Source organism: Lupinus angustifolius, chromosome LG13 (genome assembly GCF_001865875.1).
Source record: "Lupinus angustifolius cultivar Tanjil chromosome LG13, LupAngTanjil_v1.0, whole genome shotgun sequence".
In the NCBI taxonomy this organism is placed as follows: Eukaryota; Viridiplantae; Streptophyta; class Magnoliopsida; order Fabales; family Fabaceae; genus Lupinus; species Lupinus angustifolius.
In genome coordinates, this window is record NC_032021.1 from 3,399,147 (window position 1) to 3,420,704 (window position 21,558).

A 21,558-nucleotide genomic window follows, 5' to 3' on the forward strand; every position below is an offset into this window, starting at 1 on the left:
CTTTTCCACCACAAAAATATTGTGGGCTTTTCTGTACACTGTACATATGCCGTATAAATAGCCCATTCAATTAAGATCCAAACAATTCAAACCTTAATATTTATGACAACTGAATGCAAGAGCAAATATTTTACCAACAATGTATTGATTTTATATCGTAAGATTTTATTAGATCCTCAAATAGACAAAAAAAAATCGAGAGTTCAGTTCATTCCTCCAACAACCATAGCTCCATTTCCCTATTTGGGTCTCATAGCAACATCTAGTTGAATTTGCTACATGTGCCTAAAAGCCCTAAGCAGAAAATGATTACACGTTTTGAAGTTATTGAAACTGATTCTTTCAAATACTATTAGGCTATCTCACATTCCCACCCTTTTAATTATCATTGGTTGTCTCATATTTATGAATCACTCAGGTGAGTGTTTGTTGCAACTTGCACAACACTGCATCAAGCACCATAGACAAATCAAACAAATCCATTCCCTTCTTATAACCAATGGCTACATCCTTCACCACCATTATCAAAAATGGATGCCAACCCTTCTTTACAATGCACTCATCAGAGCCAACCACATTGCTGGCCTCACTCACAAGTCCCTTCTTCTCTTCACCCAAATGCTTTCAAACCAAGTCCCACCCAATTCCTACACTTTTCCTCCAATCCTTAAATCTGCTGCCACATACCCTCCACATTTGGGCACTGCCCTTCATTCACAAGTACTCAAGCGTGGTGTCTTGTCAGACCCCTTCATACAGACCACTCTTGTTGTCACCTATTCCAGAAACAATAGGGTTGATCATGCTTGGAAGGTGTTTGTGGAAATTCCTTTCTTTTGTGTTGTTGCTTGTAATGCAATGCTTAATGCATTCTGCACGAATGGAGACATCGAGGGTGCTTTGTCGCTCTTTGAACGCATGCCTAACCGGGATGTTGTTTCTTGGACAACGATTGTGAATGGTTTTGCTTTGAATGGGAGCTACGAGGCTGCAATTCGGCTTTTTGGGATGATGATGGCTCATAAGGATGTTGTGGATTGTTTGGTGAAGCCGAATGAGGCTACTTTTGTCAGTGTGCTCTCATCGTGTGCTAATTTAGATAGTAGAGCTGCTCTTGATTGTGGGAAGCAGGTGCATGGATATATAGTGATGAATGAGGTCAACTTGGGAATTTTCGTAGGGACTTCATTGATAAATCTTTATGGGAAGATGGGTTGTTTGAATTATGCTGTGAATGTCTTCGATCGAATGGTTTCCAGAGAGGTCTGCACCTGGAATGCAATGATTTCTTCGCTTGCTTCCAATGGTAAAGAGAAGGAGTCTCTGGATATGTTTGAGAAGATGAAGGTTGAAGGGCTCCAACCAAATAGCATCACCTTAGTAGCAGTTCTTACAGCATGTGCTCATGGGAATTTCGTTCGGGAAGGATTGGAGCTGTTTCGATCCATGTCGCGTGACTTTAAAGTAGTACCAATAATGCAGCACTATGGTTGTGTGATTGATCTTTTGGGTAGAGCAGGGCATCTACAAGAAGCTGCTGATATCATAAGAAATATGCCTTTTCAGCCTGATGCATCTGTATTGGGAGCCTTCTTGGGTGCATGTAGGATTCATGGAGCTATTGAACTTGGAGAAGAAATAGGAAGAAAGATGCTTAAATTACAGACAGAACATTGCGGCCAATATGTGTTATTGTCAAGCATGAATGCGGAAAAGGAAAGATGGGATCGTGCTGCTAATTTAAGAAAAGATATAACTGAGGCTGGAATTCAGAAAATTCCAGCTTACAGTATGGTTCATTTGACTTGATTTTTTTCTTCTCTGTACAATGTTAGGTATTATCACTGATAAAAAGGCAGTGGTCATACAGCATCATACAAAGTTTCTGACCGTTGAATATCACTCTTGATTAAGCCTTGATAAAATGAACCTCAGCTGTATTAAGATTTTTCCTTGTATATGAATAGAATATGTTTGTGCACTAACTTTGATCATTTTGTGCAATATGTTGGATATGACTTTTTGTCGTTGTTATAACTAAGGTATCTCCTCACCTTATAGACAAGACAAGAATTAATATGATACAACAGAATAACAATTGTTGTTAGAAGAGACAAATGGGCATGTTTATTCAAGTGTAAAGTCTCATATTAGATATAAGGGGAAGAGTAAAAAAGTTTATAAGTAAAAAAAGACTTATGAAACTAATGTTTCACTCTTGATGCTCACATTTAAGATGTGATATCTCACTTGTAAATCTTTTTTTTCTTATATCTTGATAACAATAGAACTCTATGATAGTTAGAGGGTCACCAATCGTAGTCTAGTCTAGGGTTAAAAGAATTAAGAAAAGCCTAATGTGGATAGTAGACAATATGGATACAACTAACAAGATGGGTGTCTTTATTTCAAATTAATAGTCTAAGATGAGGACAAGCATAAGGCCTTTAATTATCCTTTGTTTTCTCTTAATAGATATTTTATTTCTTTTACATCGGTACAAATTTATATCATAATTTCTTTTGAGGTGCGTAACTGTCATTTTCAATAAATGTTGTTCTTAGAAATTAAACGAATTAAACTTAAACCACAGTTTCACTCATTACGTTCACGAGTTTACTCCATTATATATAACTCCTTTTTTGCAATTTTCTCACATTTCTTCCTACATTGGGGTATAAACTAGCTTGCTCCAAAATATATATATATATATATATATATATATAGAAGAAAAAAGATAGAGGCCTAGCTTGGTCCCTTTTCTTCCACCTTGTGCTTCATCTCCAAGGATGCTTGTTTTCATTGCTTCTTGTTTTCTTCTTCCTGTTATTTGATTATCATTCTCAACATCATTTCCATACTTGATTTGTAAATTATATGCATTGAGTTATGTTGAATTTATCACAATTGTGAAAAAATATGTGGCAAGCTCGTTTATATATATATATATATATATATATATATATATATATATATATATATATATATATATATATATATATATATATATATATATATATATATATATATATATATATATATATATATATATATATATATATATATATATATAAACGAGCTTGCCACATATTTTTTCACAATTGTGATAAATTCAACATAACTCAATGCATATAATTTACAAATCAAGTATGGAAATGATGTTGAGAATGATAATCAAATAACAGGAAGAAGAAAACAAGAAGCAATGAAAACAAGCATCCTTGGAGATGAAGCACAAGGTGGAAGAAAAGGGACCAAGCTAGGCCTCTATCTTTTTTCTTCCTCATCCGTTGACCCTACAACCTTTTCTTGAACAATCTCAACCTCCTGGGCGACACAACTTGCAATCCTCGACTCTTGATTGTTGAAGATGTGATGGCGGTTGGTGAAGGAAAGAGGTCAAGAGATATGAGAAGAGGCTCAGTTGATTTTTTTAGCTTTGTTCGAGACATGTGGTGTTCAATAACAAAGCGTTTCTCAGAGAAGATTTTTGCTGCCAAAGTTTTCATGTAGAAGTAGCTTACAAGGTGATGGTGTCTGTGGTTGGAAAGGGACCGCAACTTTCAACTGTAAATGCTAAAAGAAAAAATGTTGATTTTGCTACGTTGTTACTTGTTTAATACTTTTCAGTGAGTTAGTGTGACATAACAATTTACTTTTTCCAATTTTTTGACCTATCAAAAAAAATAATATATGAAATGATATATTTTTTTGAATAAAAGATATCTTCTCCCTTAACACATAATTAAGACAGTGAAGATTTTGTAATAATTACTAATTTTTTATAGCAAGTGTTATTTCAGTCAACTATTAGATATTAATGTCTTTTAAATTGAAGTTAGTCTGATTTCTTCTAACATAACATTTTTCATGCCTATGAGGTGAATTGAATTCCTGACATTAGACTTAACAAATGTATTGGACCTAGTTGGTTGTTAATTATTAGAATTGTAATCTTTAATCACCAAACCCGGATACAAATAATATATAAATATATATCTGGTCAAGCTAGCGCAGTCCAATTCCAAGCCAGAATAAAACGATCCTAAATTCATTTAATATTGTAAATATATAACAAATTTCACTAGTTTATAGTAGTTGGCAACAAACTACTAAAAATAGAAAAACAAACATCATGCAAAAGGAAAACAGTACCATTTGGATATTATTAATCTGCATCATGGGCACATTGCAATATGAACCAAAGCAATATGGTAGGTAGCACATTGCAATAGAAAAATCATTTTTTATTTAGAGATAGAAAGAAGGTTGAAAGAGAAAAATCACATGATTATCATAACTTCTTAGAATGCCTAAGGCCGAAGGCTTTTATCCTCTTAACGCCCTCTTCAAGATCACAACCGTCAACAGCAAAAGTAATACGAAGCCAATTCTTTAGTCCAACAGTAATACCTATACGGCAAAATCATTCACCATTAAGTAACTATTTATCAAGATACTCATATCCATGTAAAGATTCTAGTAAATGTGAAAATTCCTTACCGGGAAGCAATATTACGGACTCCTCTTTAGCCAGCTTGATACAAAAATCTACATCATCAATAATGTCCTCAAGTTGTGAAAAGTTAATCTGAACCTGCAACGTAAAATTTACTATCGGAATTAAATACTTTAATCTGTACCAATAATTGTTTAGGAAAGTTTTTCATATTTAGATAAATACCATTTAACATTATCCACATTGTTAACTAATGTCATACTTTTCTACTTACCATCACCATCATGGTTCCTTCTGGCTTGTTCGGGCATGTTAGGCAAGGGATATCCTTACATCTCTCATAGAATGTGTTTGCAGTTTCTCTCATTATATTAAGATTTTTGCTATAGTAATCATCTGTGGTTTTCTCTAGAATTTGAGGTAATGCTGCCTGCAAACATAACTAGATCAGTAATATTTCCCTTTCAAGTGCAGAATCATATATAAAAGATTTATGTACAGTAGCATAGAAACATTTAGTATTTATTATGAATCATGAATTTAAACGTATTCATATTGATTTAACAAAAGCATTTGTTCATGAAGTACCTGCACAATGGTTGCAGCGGAACAAGAGATGTCCAGATAGTTCTTTATGTTTGTCACAATCTGATAAAATAAAATAACACAACCAAATAATCTGTATGAAAAAAATATTTGCATATTAAATAAATTCAAATCACCTTTGTTATAGTGTGCAAATATTAATTGATTAGTGTTTATAATCATAATGTTCATCCATTCAAACAATTCGTTATCACTGTATACTATATCGAAACCATGTAGCATGTGATAATTAATGTGCATTGTGTGGTTTTAAGTATTGAAGTGATATAATATACTCTATATATCATATCATGATTGGTAGCTAAGAAATAATTCCGAGTAAAAAGCAACCTTTAAGTGCAGTAGTACGTGCATAAAGAAACAAAAACAATAGTGAATTAAGAGTTAATCCAAACAACGCTAACTATATAATACAATACTATCAAGATCGTTAACCAAGTTAAGAAAAAATTGAGAGTAAAAACTGACCAAAAGAAACAAAAACTAACCTCAGTATCTTGCAAGTATCCATTTGGATCACATGTCCCGATCCAACCAAGTCTCCAACCAGGAGCAACCCATCTTTTTGATAGAGACCCAAGTGTAATCACAGGCACTATAGATGCAAATACTCCCATGGGTACAAATGGTTTGCTTCCAAAAGTTATGTGTCCGTAAACTTCATCAGAAATAACAAATATTCCAAGTTTCCTTGCTGTTTCTGCAACCTAAAAGTGTCCTAACAAATCAGCTTGTTTCATATATATTCATATCTTGATTCACACCGTTAAACAAAATGTTAACCTTAACACGTGTTTTTATCATGTTAACTTTACACCTAATTCATAATATTAATTATCAACTCTTTTATTGTTTTCATACTAAATATATTTAAATCAATATAAACAAAGTAGCTTCCTTCAACGACAAATGTCAATAAAGTAGTGGTTTTAATAGGAGCAATGATATTTTCCAACTAATTTTATAGGGAAAAAATGTATGTAGTGATAGTATACAAATTATTGTATCATCTACTATTTGTATTTAGTCATCGTTGATTCTTCAAAAAGTAATTTAAATGGATAATGGGTAATGTATTAACTGTGTATAAATCTCTACACTAATATTATATAAATATTACACTACTACTTTAATAATATCAATTTTATAATTTATAAACATTAATCAAAAGACTTCTTTTATTAATAGCAAAACTCTTCAATACAATCATAATCAAACAGCCATGAAAACAAGTTTGTTAGATGTAGAATTCAAACTAAAAATGTATAACAAGTAAAAAAGGAGTTATGATCATCTTCATTAATGGAGAGGCAAGTGCATCAAAAATCAAAAAAAATCACAATCTTTAATGACACATTTGTCCTTCTAATTATAATGAAATAATACTAATATCATTAAAAATAAAGGAAAATTCATGTATTTGTCTCTACATTAATGGAGAGGATATTTATTCGTAAAAAGACACAAGGGAACACAAATTCTTTTCCATCTTTCTTACACAAAATGGATGTCTTAAAATTTAAAAAATAGTAAGGATAATTGACTGGTGTTAAACTATTAGTATGAGATTATCATTTTGATGTTGAGTGCATACCTTTTGTAAATGTTGGTATGAGAACACGTTACCACAAGGATTGCTAGGATTAATGAGGACCATAGCCACAGTGTTCTCATCAGCAAGAGATACAAAAGAATCAAGGTCAACTTCCCAACCTTTCTCTGGCAAAAGATCAAAGTACCGAACTTCAAGGCCACAGAAAGCTGCACGAGATTGGTACTGTGGATAACCTGGCCTTGGAAGAAGAATGTTGGCACCAGAACGTGCAAGTACAGTCAAGGTTATATTTATAGCCTCTGTGCAACCACTAGTCAGAAATATATTTTCTGGTGATAACTTGTATGGAAGATCACTAGAGAGATAATCTGCAACAGCCCTGTAGTGGTAAAGTATAGTATCTTTAGTTATTATTTTCCCAATGTAGAAAATGTGTAAAGATGATATAAAGATATGCGAAAAAACAAAGTTCTAAATTTATCAACTGATAATCAAAAGTCTTTCAAGGATGAAATTGATTCAGCTCATATAACACCATTTTTTAGAGGGTGAAATCACACCATGGCACCACCCCTCAACGTCCAAACATGTAGGGTCTCTGTCTATAAGATATATATATATATATATGAGGGGGGTGTATGACTAAGACTGGATTGTCTTATGTGCATTGAGTTGAGATAACACCCTTTTCCCTTTACTGCACGTGCAGGAAAGCTGATTCTTTGACCCATCACCACTGTCACATCTTGATTAGAACGTGAGTGCCTTCAGCAAAAGAAATACACAAAACTAGTAATGCATAACTTATCTTGCTTGTTTCCTGTATTAGTAATTAGTAATAGACTGACATTAACATAGAGACTTGTCTGTATTGTACTATTGGCTAAGAAACAAGGGCAAAGGTGATATTTTATCACTACCATTTTTTATTATCCCTTTAATGGCAGTCATCAAATTGTTTGATTAATAAATCAATAGTGCCATAATAAATTAAAAAACCTACAGATACAAACACACTTTTTATCATATAAAAACATAATAAATTAAAGCATGAACTGAAAGTAAACAAACAATAAACAATGAAGTAAACTATGACCTAACCTTTTTGCATCAGGTAAGCCACCAGAGGGAGAGTAACTGTTGAACTTAAACGACAGAATAGATTCAGCAACAGCATGAGAAGCATCATCAGTGGTCTTAAAGAAATCTGTGGGGTCTGCACGACAAAGACGAACGACGGGTCGTTTATCATCTTTGTTGAGTGTAGCAGTTAGTTTATTGAAAACCCCTTTCACTGAGATGGCTGAAGCATTAAGGTCTTTGTTCCCATTGAAGTTCCACTTCTTCTTTGAACCGTTCTCCATTATCCTTCTTGTGTTGGTACTTGGTGGGTACGAACAACGATGAACTCGAGTAATGCAAAGAAGCTGTTACCTATATATCGATCCTAATCCTAATTTGTCGGTTATGTTATTGTATTTTTAAGGTTTGGTAAAGATCCCTAAACTTCTTACCTAGTAGCCTTTATCAATTATTTTTTCTAGTTTGTCTTAAACCCGAGATTATATACAGATAATATCAAATTAATTTATCTCACATGTATTTTATTTTGTTTTCATACCAACTATGAGATTATTATTATTTGAATTTAATTTTTTTATATACAAATATTAGTACATTTATTGTTTTTCTTCTCAATCAATCTATTTGTATTTTAGCAACTGAAGTTGGTTCAAGTAATACATGTTTGATTTCCCTTAAGCAAGAACCCGAGTTCGAGTCTTGTGGATGAAAAAATGTCCGTTGGGAGAGTTAGCCTCACGTATCTGTAGATGTTCCTGGCTCGGACTAAATTGCCTCCAGTGCGAGGATACCTGTGGGAAACAAAAAAAATCTATTTGTATTTTAATGACGATTAACTAACATATACTATTGTGTTATTACAGTTGTTAGTATGATGAAAGTGATTTACTTGTTGATAGATTGGTAAGGGTAATAATCTTGTGCATAAACAAATTTTAGTCAACACATAAAAATTTAAGAGATAATTACAAAGAAAATTTAGTTCATAATTACTGAGATTAGTTATAATGGTAGTGTTTAGAGTGCATGTTGTGAGTTTTTTGTGGGGTATTTTCTTCACGTCAGAAAGGAAGTTGTTGAAATTCATATTCTTTATACTACTGTGTACATTTGTTTAGCTTAGTTACATGCTATTCACTTAGAGAAATATAATATTCAATCATTCCTAAAAACATAAAAAATCATATTAACATTTTTAAAATATGTTAGATCATATTTGTATCTTTAAAATATATCAAATTTTATTGGCATCCTTAACATATATTTAATGTTATTGACGTCTTTAAAATCTACTAAATCATACTAGCATCTTAAAATATATAAAATCTTATCAACATTTTAAAAACTGAAATATATGACAACCTTTAAAATATATCGATTCTTATAAATATCTTTAAAATATAATAAATCATATCATATCTTCAAAATAAATCAAATTATTAAATATAATAAATCATGCCTACTAGACCCCTTACCATGTGTCGCATGGTAAAGTCGTCACCTCTGCACCATTCACTTCGTCCACGCATCACATTTAGACACTTAATAATAAAATGATCAATAATGTTAATATTGATAAAACAATTATTATGTATTTTATTATTGAGTAACTAATTAATTGATTAAAATGTAATTAATATATGGTTATAATAGTTTTTAGTAAGAAATGTCTTTTTATGATAAATAATAAATAATGATTTAAAAACAATAAAATAATGCATTTACATATCTAAAAAATAAATAGGAAATGAAATAATATTCTTTTTAATTATTAATTATTTGATCTCATCAATAATCAGTAGAACTTTTTCGGTTATTTTTATTTAACATAGAATATTCATTGGAATAAAAGGTAAAACATATTTAAAGGATAAAAAACTAAATATATTTCACTTATTTTCTATAGATTATCCTTTCAGTGGTATGATACATCACTTCTTTACCATTAAAAATATATTTAATCATAACTAGTAATTAATTGAAAAGATAATTTCTAAATCATTTGACAATGATAGCAACCAAGAGATTAAATAGCTATCATAATATTGAAATGAATATCAAATATTTTAATAATAATCAAACAAAAAATCCGATACTTTTAACTTAAATTATAATAAATATGAAGGAAAGAAAAAAAAATCTCTTTTAATTAAAAATGTAATAAACTTCTATTCAAACAAAGGATAAAAATGTTAACTTAAATTATAATAAATATGAAGGAAAAATTATGATTTCACTTCCTTTCTTCCTATTATCTTTCTAATAGTTATGATACATCACTTATCTTCGAGAAAACTCAATTCCAAACAAATTAAAAAACAATTAAAAAGGAAAAATGTTTTGAGATAGTAAATAATAATTATAAAATCTAAGAACAATAATAATAAAAAGATGTTATTTAATGACAAATAGTAAGAATCAAAAGATGAATACGAATCTTTTCATAATTAAATTAAAAAATATAAAAAATAACAAAGTATACATAAAAGATCACGATTATTCAATTATTTTCTCAAAGTCATCATTTTTTGTTTCTCACATGTATTGTCGTATTTGAGGTAATCATGTATAAGCTGGGAACATCCACATGTATGTGTGGCTAACTCTTCCAATGGGTATTTTTTCCATCCACGAGACTCAAACCTGATACCTTGCATAAGAAGAATCAAGCATGTACCATTTGAACCAACCTCGTTAGTCTCAAAGTGATCATTTGAATGTTGTCATATGTAGTTTCTATTGTTTAAAATTAGTGGATGAAGTACGTATACTTTTCTCAAACCATAATTAACTATCAATCCTAAAACTCTAGTTTAATGACCAAAATATTTTAGAATTTGGCATAGAGGGATTACCACGTTTTATCTTACAAAATATGGTGATGACTCTAAATCATGGAAGAGAATATAGTCTCATTTCTCAATGCTCTTAAGTTGAGAAAATTAAAAACTGAGGCAAAACAACTATTTATGCTTATAGTCACATAAGACTTAAGAGTATATATAATGGAGAACAATATTTATATTATTATTTGGGTCTCACACATTATTTTATAATTTATTATAATTTTTCATAAAATAATAATATATATTTACCACTCACAATAACAAATATCATTCTTATTTTTATTTAAATCACACAACATACCCCACACTTTTATATTTGACAATAAATGTAACAAAATATTAAGAATAATTACTTATTTATTTATTAATAAATTAAGAATCGTTATAATTTATTATAAATATTATAAATCAATTATAAATAAAAATAATAATCTCAGTGATGTAAGTTATAAAATTAAATTATGTAGACACGAATAAATAAAATAAAATAATACATTAAAAAATAATTTTCGTTTAAGTAATACAAGTTGAGGTTCTTGGATTTTTTAAAATTTTAATTTATGCAAAAAGAATTGTAATGATATTAGATTTTTTTTAATGTTTATGGATATGTTTGTATTTGTATTTTCATTGCACTTATCTCCTCATTAAGGAGTGTTCTTATTTAATCACAAAACACAAAAAATAAAAACAGCACAATCGAAAACAAAATAATAATATTCTTATTTTATTAAAAACAACCATTGTGAATACTCTAATTCACGTTGTTTTTGTGCATATTCAAATTAACAAGCTAAAACTTGATATGGAGCTAGACGCATAATGCAAGAAAATAAAAGTAGAAAATAAAAGTAGAAAATGATAAGAGGAGGCTGCCACATTAGAGTTGGGGAAAAATAAAACCTTAATGCTTCCTTTAATAAAATGAGTCTTTTTAAGGGATATATATAAGAGCTTTTATTTTAGTTGATGATATAAAATAGTTTTTTACATAATATTTTCTCTAGAGTGTAATATTTATGTATTATTGTTTAAAATATTTATGCATAACTGATGTATTATTTATCATTTATTTGTATTTTTTCCGAAAATCGATAGTGATTAAGTATGATGCATTAACAATATATAAAACTTTTATCTTATCAGTTAATACATTTCTCTCTTCTTTCTGATCTCAATTATAATAAAAATTGTGGATATTTTTTGTCTCAAATATAAACAAATTTAACTAGTTTTACAATTTTATGGTACAACTTTTAAGTGAAATAATTTCACATATATCACATCTTGAATAATGGTATAATTATTTGTATGTTTTTTTGTGTTATCAATAATATCATTTCACCTTTTGGTAAGGAATTAATTTTTTTTGGGTGTATAATGTCTCTCTTAACAAGTTTCACTCATAAGAATCGAACTTTTAACATTTTGGTTATTGTAAAAATCTAACATAACTTTACATCATTCTTTATATGTTTTAATAAATTAGTAGAATTAAATTACTTTTAAATAATTCTGTGCGAAAATAATTAAATTTAATTATAGATGAGATAAAGTGAATAATTAAAGAAGCAACATTATACAAAAGAGTGTAATATGTATATATTGTCGGTGATAATTAAATTTGAATGATGAGTGATATAATAACAATATACAACTCATCCGTTATTTAGTGCATACATTTTTTCTCTATACAAAAAACGAATTTTTTTTATACTACCAAAAGTATCTTTCACAATTTTTTTTTGAAAAAAAAATAATTTTTTAGGATCCATATATGTGTCTCCCAACATTGCTCACATAATTCAAACTATCTACCTTGTGTTTGATGCTTTGGATAGTGATGCTCTTAGTTTCTAAGAGTTTACTCTTAATAAAGATGCTTAACACTTGTTCCATGCACGCATTTAAAACTCCTATAACCAAGAACACTGTGGGCGGCACGTATACCTATTCCCCCGTGCGCCGTCCAAATAAATAGCTCCTACACTTTTAATAGTAATCTTTTAAAAAATAATATATTTTCTTACTAAATATTTTTACATACGAGAAAGTAACATATGTTAATAATACTTCATTTATTAATGATTGATTTACAAGTAATATGTATCACTTTCATATTAGTAAGAAAATTACTATGAGGATATTGTAAAAGGATATTTGATTACTCGAATCTTTTTTTCATAGAAAGCACCAGTTTTATGCGGTTGGGTTAAGCCTCTAAGGAATGTGATTTAGTCACTGTGCTCCTTGAAAAAGAGAAAGATTTATCACAGTCCTCCTTGAAATTTGAAAGACAAAACCTACCCCCTATTCACTGTTTTTCCAACTCCTATTATTTCTGTCCCTATTCCCTACCCACTTATTTCTCCCATTTTCTTTTTTAAAACTAAATGGAGGGAGTATAAACTTTTTTGTAAAAGAAAAATATTGTTTCAATAAATTGAGAGATGTTAAAAACTAATTTTCTAAAGTGTCTCGTAAAAAATTATCATACTAACGACTTAGTTTATATACTCAACATTCTACACAAAAAATATAGAATATATTTTTATTTTACTCAAGAAATAAAAACGTATTTAATGTCTTGTTAAAAAATAAAAAGGTTATATTTAATAAAGAAATTTACTATGTGAGCAAAATGAAAGTATATCCTAAAAATGAAAGTAAAATAACAACCTTGTATAAAAAAGAATAGCTCACCATTTAAAAAAAGTTAATTATTTACACATATATGAGAAGATACCATTTATAAATTATAATACAAAAAATGAATAGGACAAATCAACAAGCACAGGACTAATAGATATGTTATAAGGATTATGGTATTAAAAAATGTGCATAGAAGAAAAGACACGTGCACACAGCACATAGATGACTAATCAGTATGTCTCACTGGCAGAAAAGAAATATGAGAAGAGACAAGACGGAAAGAAAGTATAAGGAAATAAAATAGAAAGAAAAAAAAATTGAATGAACAAAAAATACTAGAAAAAAAGATAATAATTTTATTATTAAGTATGATTGAAAATGAAAAAACGTGAAAATATAATATATACTTTTCATAATGTATTTAAATGATATAAATGCAAATTTTGCACTTAAGAGTTTTTAATTCCTATAAAAACATAATTTTAGCTAATCATCAACATATTAATCATCTTTTTACCTTGGACTTTATAGTAAAAATAAAAAAATTATAATATAATGTACACTCAATACAAAAATATAATATAAACTATAAAATACACTCAATATAAAAAAGATTTTAATTCTCCATGAAATGCCAACATGTAATAAGTATAAGAATGTGGACCAACAGACGCGAAATATATTTTTTTTAAGTCGAATGTGCAACTACATCCCAAAATATATTAAAGATAGAACCAAGTTACAAAGAGAGGATCAATGAGAAACAAATCTATAGCTAGGAAGGTGATTCATATTTCTAAAACATCGTTGGATATAAAGATAGGAATTGAAGACCAACTAGAGTTGGTTTTGGAATTTATCCCATAGTTTGCCAATTTATCCGCACACGAATTCCATTCCCTATAAATATGAGAAATAATGCAATCCATTCCTTCCATGGTTGCTTTGCACAACAGCCAATTGTTTAGAAGCTTCCAAGGAGGTTTATGTTTACCCTTGAAGATGTCAACCATAATAGAAGAGTCATATTCAAGCCAAACCGCATTCCAACCATTTGAATTAGCAAACTGAATTGTTGTTATTGCTGCATTAAGCTCGACAAAAAGGGCATCTTGATTGCCATAGAACTCAGCAGTATAGACCAGGCAGTCACCATTGTAGTCTTTGAATATAGCTCCCCCCAGCAGGACCAGGAGATCCTCTAGCAACTCCATCCGTGTTAATCTTGATCCTATTTCTTAAAGGAGGATACCAAACCACTTCTAATATAGAGGGAGCCTTAGGATAGTGAGTTGAAATATTGAAGGCTCTAAGAATACAAAGCTCCTGCATATAAGATTTTGCAATAGCTTTAGTTGAGTTTCCAGATAGAGAGGTGATCATTTTAATTCTATTCAAGACAATAGCCAAATTGCATATTTTGTTTTCGAATCTAAACTGATTTCTGCACCACCAAATTGTGCTAATAGAATGAATTATGCAAGCAGTAAAAATGTCTTTGACTTGGTCACACTAATCATTTCTACATGCAAGAAGAATCAATATGATTGAAGAAGTGTCCAAACTGATATTGAAGATGCATTTGATCCAATTCCAAATGGCAATGACGAAAGAGCAATTCAGAAAAAGATGAGCATATGTTTCCTCTGTTGCCAGACATAGATTGGACATTGAAACCATGTTGCAACCTCTCTTTTGCAAGTTGTCATCACATGGCATTTTGTTGATGATTAATCTCCAAATTACAAAGGACTTTGATGGAGGGATGGCCATTGACCAAATTTTGATGTACCAATTTATGGGATTGGAAGCTGGAGAAAGGCATTTGTAAACCTCTTTAAGAGTGAGGACTCCATCTGAAGTGCCTTTCAAACAGAGTAAATCCTGACCACCAGAAGAGTTGGTTGTGGCTATTTGCTCAAGCACAAAAGGGAAACGACCCACCAACAGTTTAGGAAGAGACCAAGATGAATTGTGAAGGAAGTATACAATTTTAGCTTTTAAAAGACAACGCCAATCATGAGGGATATTCAAGAGGTCCACCAAGGGTACACCCAACCAATTGTCCTTCTAGAAACTTATGTTTTGCCCTTTCCCTATGATCCAGATAGAGTTATCAAAAGCAACATACCAATTCATCCTAATACTTGGCCAGATGGATGACTTGAAGTATTACTTGAAGGATTATTAGCATGGCCAAATCTCTTTCTATATAGGATAGCCCAATCCTTCTCAGAACTCATCATGTCCCAAGCAAGTTTAGTGAGAGCAGCCTGGTTTAGCATCCTTAAGGATCTAATACCAAGACCTCCAGAATTTGTTGGAGAGCAAACTTGAGACCAACACACAGTGACAAGTTTTCTAGTATTGGTATCCCCAGACCAAATAAAGTTCTTGATGCAAGACTCCAAGTTCTTCAGCAAATGAATAGGCCAAGCATAAACATGAAAACTGAAGACTAACATGTTGTAGATCACAGATTTAACCAATTCAACTCTGCCCATGATTGATAGAGAATGACCTTTCCATTTGGAAAGTTTACTTAGGATTCTGTTAGCAATAGGTTGCAAGTGAATCTTTCTAGACTTCCCTTTGAAGAGAGGGGCCCCAAGTAAGTGAATGGGAGAGAACCAGCATTAAAACCCAAATACGAGAAGAGGTTAACAATTTTCCTAGGCGATGCATTAGAAGTATAGAATTTACATTTACTAGGATTTATGTATTAACCCAATGCTTGAGCATAGTCATTGATAAGTTGTCTTAGAGCAAGTAACTCTCACTTGATTCCTTTGCAAAAAATAAGAATATCATCCGTATACAACACATGGCTAAGAGTACTAAGACCATTAGGACCAGAGATGGTACTAAGTTTATTATTAGCCACCAGATTTGAAATACCCCTACTCAACACATCTTCAGCCAAGCAAAAAAGAAAAGGAGAAAGAGGATCTCCCTGCCTCACACCCCTAGAACACTTGAAGAAACCAACATTTTGGCCATTCACATTAATGGAGAGCATAGCTGAATGACGGATAACCTTGATCCATTGGATGAATTGACCATGAAAACCAAAAACCTTAAGAGTTTGCAACATAAAATTCCAGTCCATAGTATCAAAAGCTTTCCTAACATCAAGCTTGATTGCTAAATTGCCACCAAAACATTTATGATCCAGGAGATTAATAGCTTCAGATGCAGTGCAAATATAATCAGCAATATTTCTATCCCTAATGAAACCTTTCTGATGAAGAGAAATTATCCTAGAAGCAATGTAGGATAATCTGTCTGCTAAAACCTTAGTTATGATCTTAAATTGGAAGTTAGTAAGAGCAATGAGCCTAAAGTCTTCAATCTTGTCAGCATTAGCAAACTTAGGAATCAAAATCACACTGTTTGAGTTCATATTAGGCAACAACCAACCTTGAGAGAAGAATTGCTGGATAGAAGAGCAAACATCCTTACCAATTGTGTTCCGATAGCTTTGATAAAAACTCCCTCCAAAGCCATTAGGGCCAGGGCCCCCCTCACCATTGAGGGGAAAAATAGCAGCTTTAATTTCCTCCTCAGAAGGAATGCTAATGTGGTTAAGGTTTTCCTGAGGGAGCACAAGCTTAGGAATGACTTCCTGAATCAAATGATTAGGGGAAGAATCATTAGGAGTAGCAAACATAGCAGTGAAGTAATCTAGATTATGAGTGACTAATTATTCTTGATTTGATATGATTATATCTCCATCTTTAAGCATTATCATGGACTTAGAAACCTGCCTGATCTTAGTAATTTTGTGAAAGAAACTTGTGTTTCTGTCACCACTCATATGGCAATTGATTCTATTATTTTCTTTCCAAAAATATTCTTCCATATTCAAAGCCTTCAGCAGATTGAGTTGAGCAATACCCTTTTGATCAAGAAAATCCTCATTAGGACCATCATTATTGATGCAAGACTGAATATTTTCCACAGTAGACAAAGCCTCTTGAACTCTGTGATGACTGTTACCAAAAACATCCCAATTCCAATTTTTGAGATTAACCTTAAGCCTTTTTAGCTTTTCAGACAAAATAAACATTGGGCAGCCTACAATTTCCTCTTTCCAAGCTTCATCAATCACCCTGGAGCAATCAGGATGCTTCATCCACATTTTTAAGAACCTGAAAGGAGTTATTCTTTTGACCATAGAAGAACTGGAACAGGGGAGAAGGGAGTGATGATCCGAGGAGATCCTGGGAAGAGTGCAATAAGAGACTATGTTCCAAGCTGAAAGCCAATCATCATTACATAAGCTTTTGTCAAGTCTTTTTTCGGTGAGGGTTGAACTTCTTCTTTTATTGGACCAGGTAAATTTAGCTCCTCTAGTAACCAGATGAACCAGATTGGCCTCCTCAGAAAATGAGAGAAAGTCCTGAGAGGGAGTAGTGCAGGGTAGCCTAGGTCCTTTGCATTCATTAGAACCCATCACTACATTAAAATCCCATATACAGTTCTAAGGACCAATTGTTTGCCTCATTACATTTTTGATGTCCACCTAAAGAAGCCTTCTCTAAATGTATTGACTATGAGCATAAACAACACAGAGGTGCACAACCTTATTCTTAATAGATAAAGATAGAGCAATGAACTGATTAGATGAAGCAATCACAGCAAGATTTAAGTTCTTAGTGCAGAGGCCCCAAAGATTAGGCAGTAAAGAACTTCTATCATTGTAAGCAAACAACTTGAGATTCAACTCAGACCAAAACAGGTTGTTAACATCCCCCATAGAAATCATAGGTTCAGCAATAAAAACCAGACCAGGTTTATTGGAAGTACACATATTTTTCAAAACTAATTTAGTTTTAGGATTCCTTAACCCCCTACAATTCTAATAAATTACTTTCATTGATCAGAATTGAGATAGCCACCTCTACGGGTATAATGAATTTTCTCAGAGTTAATCTTCCTTTTCAATCTCCTTTTCTGAGATTTAGAGAGGACTGAAGTAAATGATCCTTCTTCTATATGATCTTATGTATTATTCTCAGCCCATAGTCTTCCAACTAGCCTCATATCTTGGATGACTGCTTGATTTTCGATTTCTTCATCATGTTGGACAATGATGTTCATTGGGTTAGAAACATGCACCCTGTGAGTAGGAACTTCAACAAAGGTGTCTTCCACTCTAGAGTCCTCCACTTTCTTCTCCTCTGAGGCAGCATTAGAATACATATCAGGAGATAGTATCATCATTTCCATGTTATCAAGATTAAGGTCTCTATTGTCAAATTACAAGTCTATGACCAAGTCATTAGGCTTTTCCAAAGAGGGCTCTTTAGTAACAAAGTTATTTTTCCTGACTTTAGGAACTTCCTCATTGGACTCTTTCTTGTTCACTCTCCTACAATTGGAGATCATGTGACCTATTGCTTCACAACCCTTACAAAACTCAGAGAGATTTTCATATTTCAGGTTGACAAAAAAAACAAATCCCTCTCTTTCCACCAAAATTTGGTCTGGAAGCTGAGATTTCAAATTGATTTCAACTAAGACTTTAGTAAAATGTCCATAAGTTCTGTTATTAGTTGCATAATCCAGAGAAATTGGAGTACCTATTCCACCGGCTATTGAGAAGATGATCCTTGGGCTCCAATATTCTTGAGGAAATTCCTGGATTTTGACCCAACACTGAGTGTGAGATTGCTTCTGCAAAGAAGGGTTGAAGTCCGGAGACCACAAAAAGAGTCTTAGAAAACTAGGATTTAGATGCCACGACCCAATCGAGCATACACCCCTCATATCATCAACCGATGAGAATGAAAACTCATAGAAGCCCCTTCCAAGAGAAATCACGTTCCATTTTCCAATCATACTCCACATAGAGCCAAGCTTTGCTTTTAGATCTACAAATTTAATGGGGGAGTCCCCTTTGGAGAGAATAAGTCTACCATGAAGATGATTTTTACATCTTTGTAGGCTAGCTTGATATTCCTCCTCATAGACTTTGATTGCAATAACGTCACCCTTTATGCAGGGTTGAGGAAGCTGAGACACTGCGATGTTGCACAAGTTCTTCAAAGTTTGGGCAAAATATTTCTTAACGGGTGCTGATTTGAGATATGGGGGAGGTGGGACAGGCACATTGTCTAGCACATTGTCTTCAAGGAAACTCCATGGGACGTATGGCTTGGTGATCATGATTGAAGCTAAGTTGTTCCATGAATGTTGGAAGAATCGATCCAAGAAGATTGGAAAAAAACTAAAACCTAGGGGAGGCTTTTTGCAGGAAGCGATTCATTCCTCTATTAATTACCTATAGACGCGAAGTACATATCGACACGTTAATATATATTACAAAAATTACGATGTAAGTCTGATATTTAGACACTATACTATATCAATAAATAATTTATTTATGATAATATTGATTAATATTTTTTAATAACATATAAATTATATCGTTTAATATAAAAATCTTTGTTTTTAAAATACAATCAAAATCATTAACAATATATATTGTGTTCTCATTGATGTATCTAAAGAAAGCTTAACATACATAGACATCAACTTTTATATTTGTAATTAATTCATTTTCACACATTTGCATTTTATTTTATAATTTATTTGTTATTTTGTTTAGTTTTTTCTAATATTGGTTAATGTATTTATTATTTATTTTTTCTTACCAAGAAAGAAGCACAGATGCATGTAGACTGGTAGGATGGTTCTCTCCAATTTTGTATACACAAAATAACATTAATAAGTTTAGTAGAATTGTTAGGTGTACTCTAACATGTAAACTTCAAGTTAGTTCATATGGAAAAGAAATGTCCTGTTAAGTCTCCAATTAAATATATATATTAATTTCATTCATTTTTTTGTCCGTCATCAATTTTTTTGGGATATGATAATTTTTGTAGAAATTGTGAACGTAGTTTAAGACTTTTGTATGAAATATATAAAATGTATAGAAGTTGGGTTGATCATTATTGACTTCTGGGCGTTGTTTTACATACATAATAGTCAGGAGTCATGATACTCCAATCCGACTTCTATGTGGTGTTTTTAACACTAAGAAGTCGTGAAAGTAGATAGAGACTTCAGTGCACACATACAGATTAGTCAAAAGTCATGAACCTAAATAATAACTTATATGAGGTGTTTTTTAAACACTTAGAAATCGTGAACCTAGAGAGATTTCTATGGAATTTAAAAAATTGTCATTTCATCAACATTGAGAAGTTATGAATCCACTCTATATGTTATAGGCATGAAATCTTCAGCATTGAGAAGTCTTCTCCTTGTTTCATGACTTATATGTTTAACAAAAGTCATATACAAGTGTTGTACACGAGCATCGTGTCTTCCTAATTTAGCCAAAGGGTTATCAGTATTCATTAGCGGACCATCCTAGTAACAAGTGGAGGAAACTACCCCATGGAAATTTTTATATATTTTCAAAATATTTACTTTACCTAATTTATAAAAATAATTACTTTACTTTCTCGACATTAGTTTGAATCCTAAGGATGTTTATAAAGTATTTAATATTGAAATATATGTATTTTGTGCAAAATATTAATACTAAATTTTAATAGGTATTAGAAGATTATCTTGAGATATCAACTAAAATTTTATTATTGATGTCGTTGGTCTTTCAGATTTAAATAACATCTCAACTATCTCTCAATTAAGTGCGACATTTATAAAAAGCAGGAAATATGAATGCATAATACTTATCTGATCCAAATATTTGTCTTATCTTGATTATTCCAATTTTTACAACTTTCTTGTAAATAATATATTGGTTTATATTGAAAAAGAAATATCTAAAACTTTTACTTCTAGTTCAATTATCATTGAATTTAAATATTCAAAAGAATGAAGAGCAACATTGCACATACTATACATTCTTGTTTAATATCTTTAGTTGTTAACTAGGGTTATTTAGAAGTAATATATTATTTTAAAATAATTATAAATATTGTTATAATTTTTAAGGTTTAGATTAAGATTTACATTGTTGATATATAAACTTTTTAATCCAACAATATATATTTAGTTTGCCTCAAAGTAAATTAAGTACCAGATTGTAAGTTAAAATGCACCTTATTATTATATTAATTTAAGAACAACGAATACAAGATATTCAGATAAGAGATACATCCCATTCATGTGCAATGTTTACACACGAGGATGTGTAGCAACTACCAAGTGAAAACAAATTAGTCAAATCTATAGAAAAAAGAGTTTAAAATTTGTCCTATGAATATTAATTATTGATTTATTGATTTATATTACTTTTATTTGAGAGTCAATAATGATCAATAAATCAATGATAAATAATATACTGACAATGTAAAAACTTTACACTGTCTGTATAT

At 31.2% G+C, this 21,558-nt stretch overlaps 4 protein-coding genes across 5 annotated transcripts; 1 reads left to right on the forward strand and 3 right to left on the reverse strand.

Moving 5' to 3' along the window:
- Window positions 258–2,013, forward strand: LOC109363385 (putative pentatricopeptide repeat-containing protein At1g10330). Its single transcript, XM_019609633.1, has one exon. It carries the CDS (start codon window positions 406–408, stop codon window positions 1,807–1,809), a length of 1,404 nt encoding a protein of 467 aa, XP_019465178.1. The 5' UTR covers window positions 258–405; the 3' UTR covers window positions 1,810–2,013.
- Window positions 4,188–8,036, reverse strand: LOC109363431 (probable aminotransferase TAT2). 2 transcript variants are annotated; one of them, XM_019609694.1, is made up of 7 exons: window positions 7,722–8,036; window positions 6,660–6,999; window positions 5,554–5,772; window positions 5,048–5,107; window positions 4,734–4,889; window positions 4,504–4,591; window positions 4,188–4,413 (listed from the first exon to the last, which is right to left on the reverse strand). In XM_019609694.1, the coding sequence occupies exons 1-7, from the start codon at window positions 7,982–7,984 to the stop codon at window positions 4,295–4,297; spliced, it is 1,245 nt and encodes a 414-aa protein (XP_019465239.1). In that variant the 5' UTR covers window positions 7,985–8,036; the 3' UTR covers window positions 4,188–4,294. The 2 variants fall into 2 exon arrangements, with proteins under 2 accessions (XP_019465239.1, XP_019465238.1); XM_019609693.1 differs by having other exon boundaries at window positions 4,504–4,597; window positions 7,722–7,984.
- On the reverse strand, window positions 13,990–14,415 carry LOC109363509. The gene has a single exon (XM_019609774.1). It carries the CDS (start codon window positions 14,413–14,415, stop codon window positions 13,990–13,992), a length of 426 nt encoding a protein of 141 aa, XP_019465319.1.
- LOC109363510 lies at window positions 16,905–17,657 on the reverse strand. Its single transcript, XM_019609775.1, has one exon. It carries the CDS (start codon window positions 17,655–17,657, stop codon window positions 16,905–16,907), a length of 753 nt encoding a protein of 250 aa, XP_019465320.1.

Coding starts and splice junctions, on each gene's coding strand:
- LOC109363431 (XM_019609693.1), bottom strand. CDS start 7,984: ATGGAGAACGGTTCAAAGAAGAAGTGGAACTTCAATGGGAACAAAGAC. Junction 5,773..6,659: donor CATACCAACATTTACAAAAG/GTATGCACTCAA, acceptor GGACACTTTTAG/GTTGCAGAAACAGCAAGGAA. Junction 5,108..5,553: donor GATACTTGCAAGATACTGAG/GTTAGTTTTTGT, acceptor TTATTTTATCAG/ATTGTGACAAACATAAAGAA.
- LOC109363510 (XM_019609775.1), bottom strand. CDS start 17,657: ATGGGTTCTAATGAATGCAAAGGACCTAGGCTACCCTGCACTACTCCC.
- LOC109363509 (XM_019609774.1), bottom strand. CDS start 14,415: ATGGAGTTGCTAGAGGATCTCCTGGTCCTGCTGGGGGGAGCTATATTC.
- LOC109363385 (XM_019609633.1), top strand. CDS start 406: ATGAATCACTCAGGTGAGTGTTTGTTGCAACTTGCACAACACTGCATC.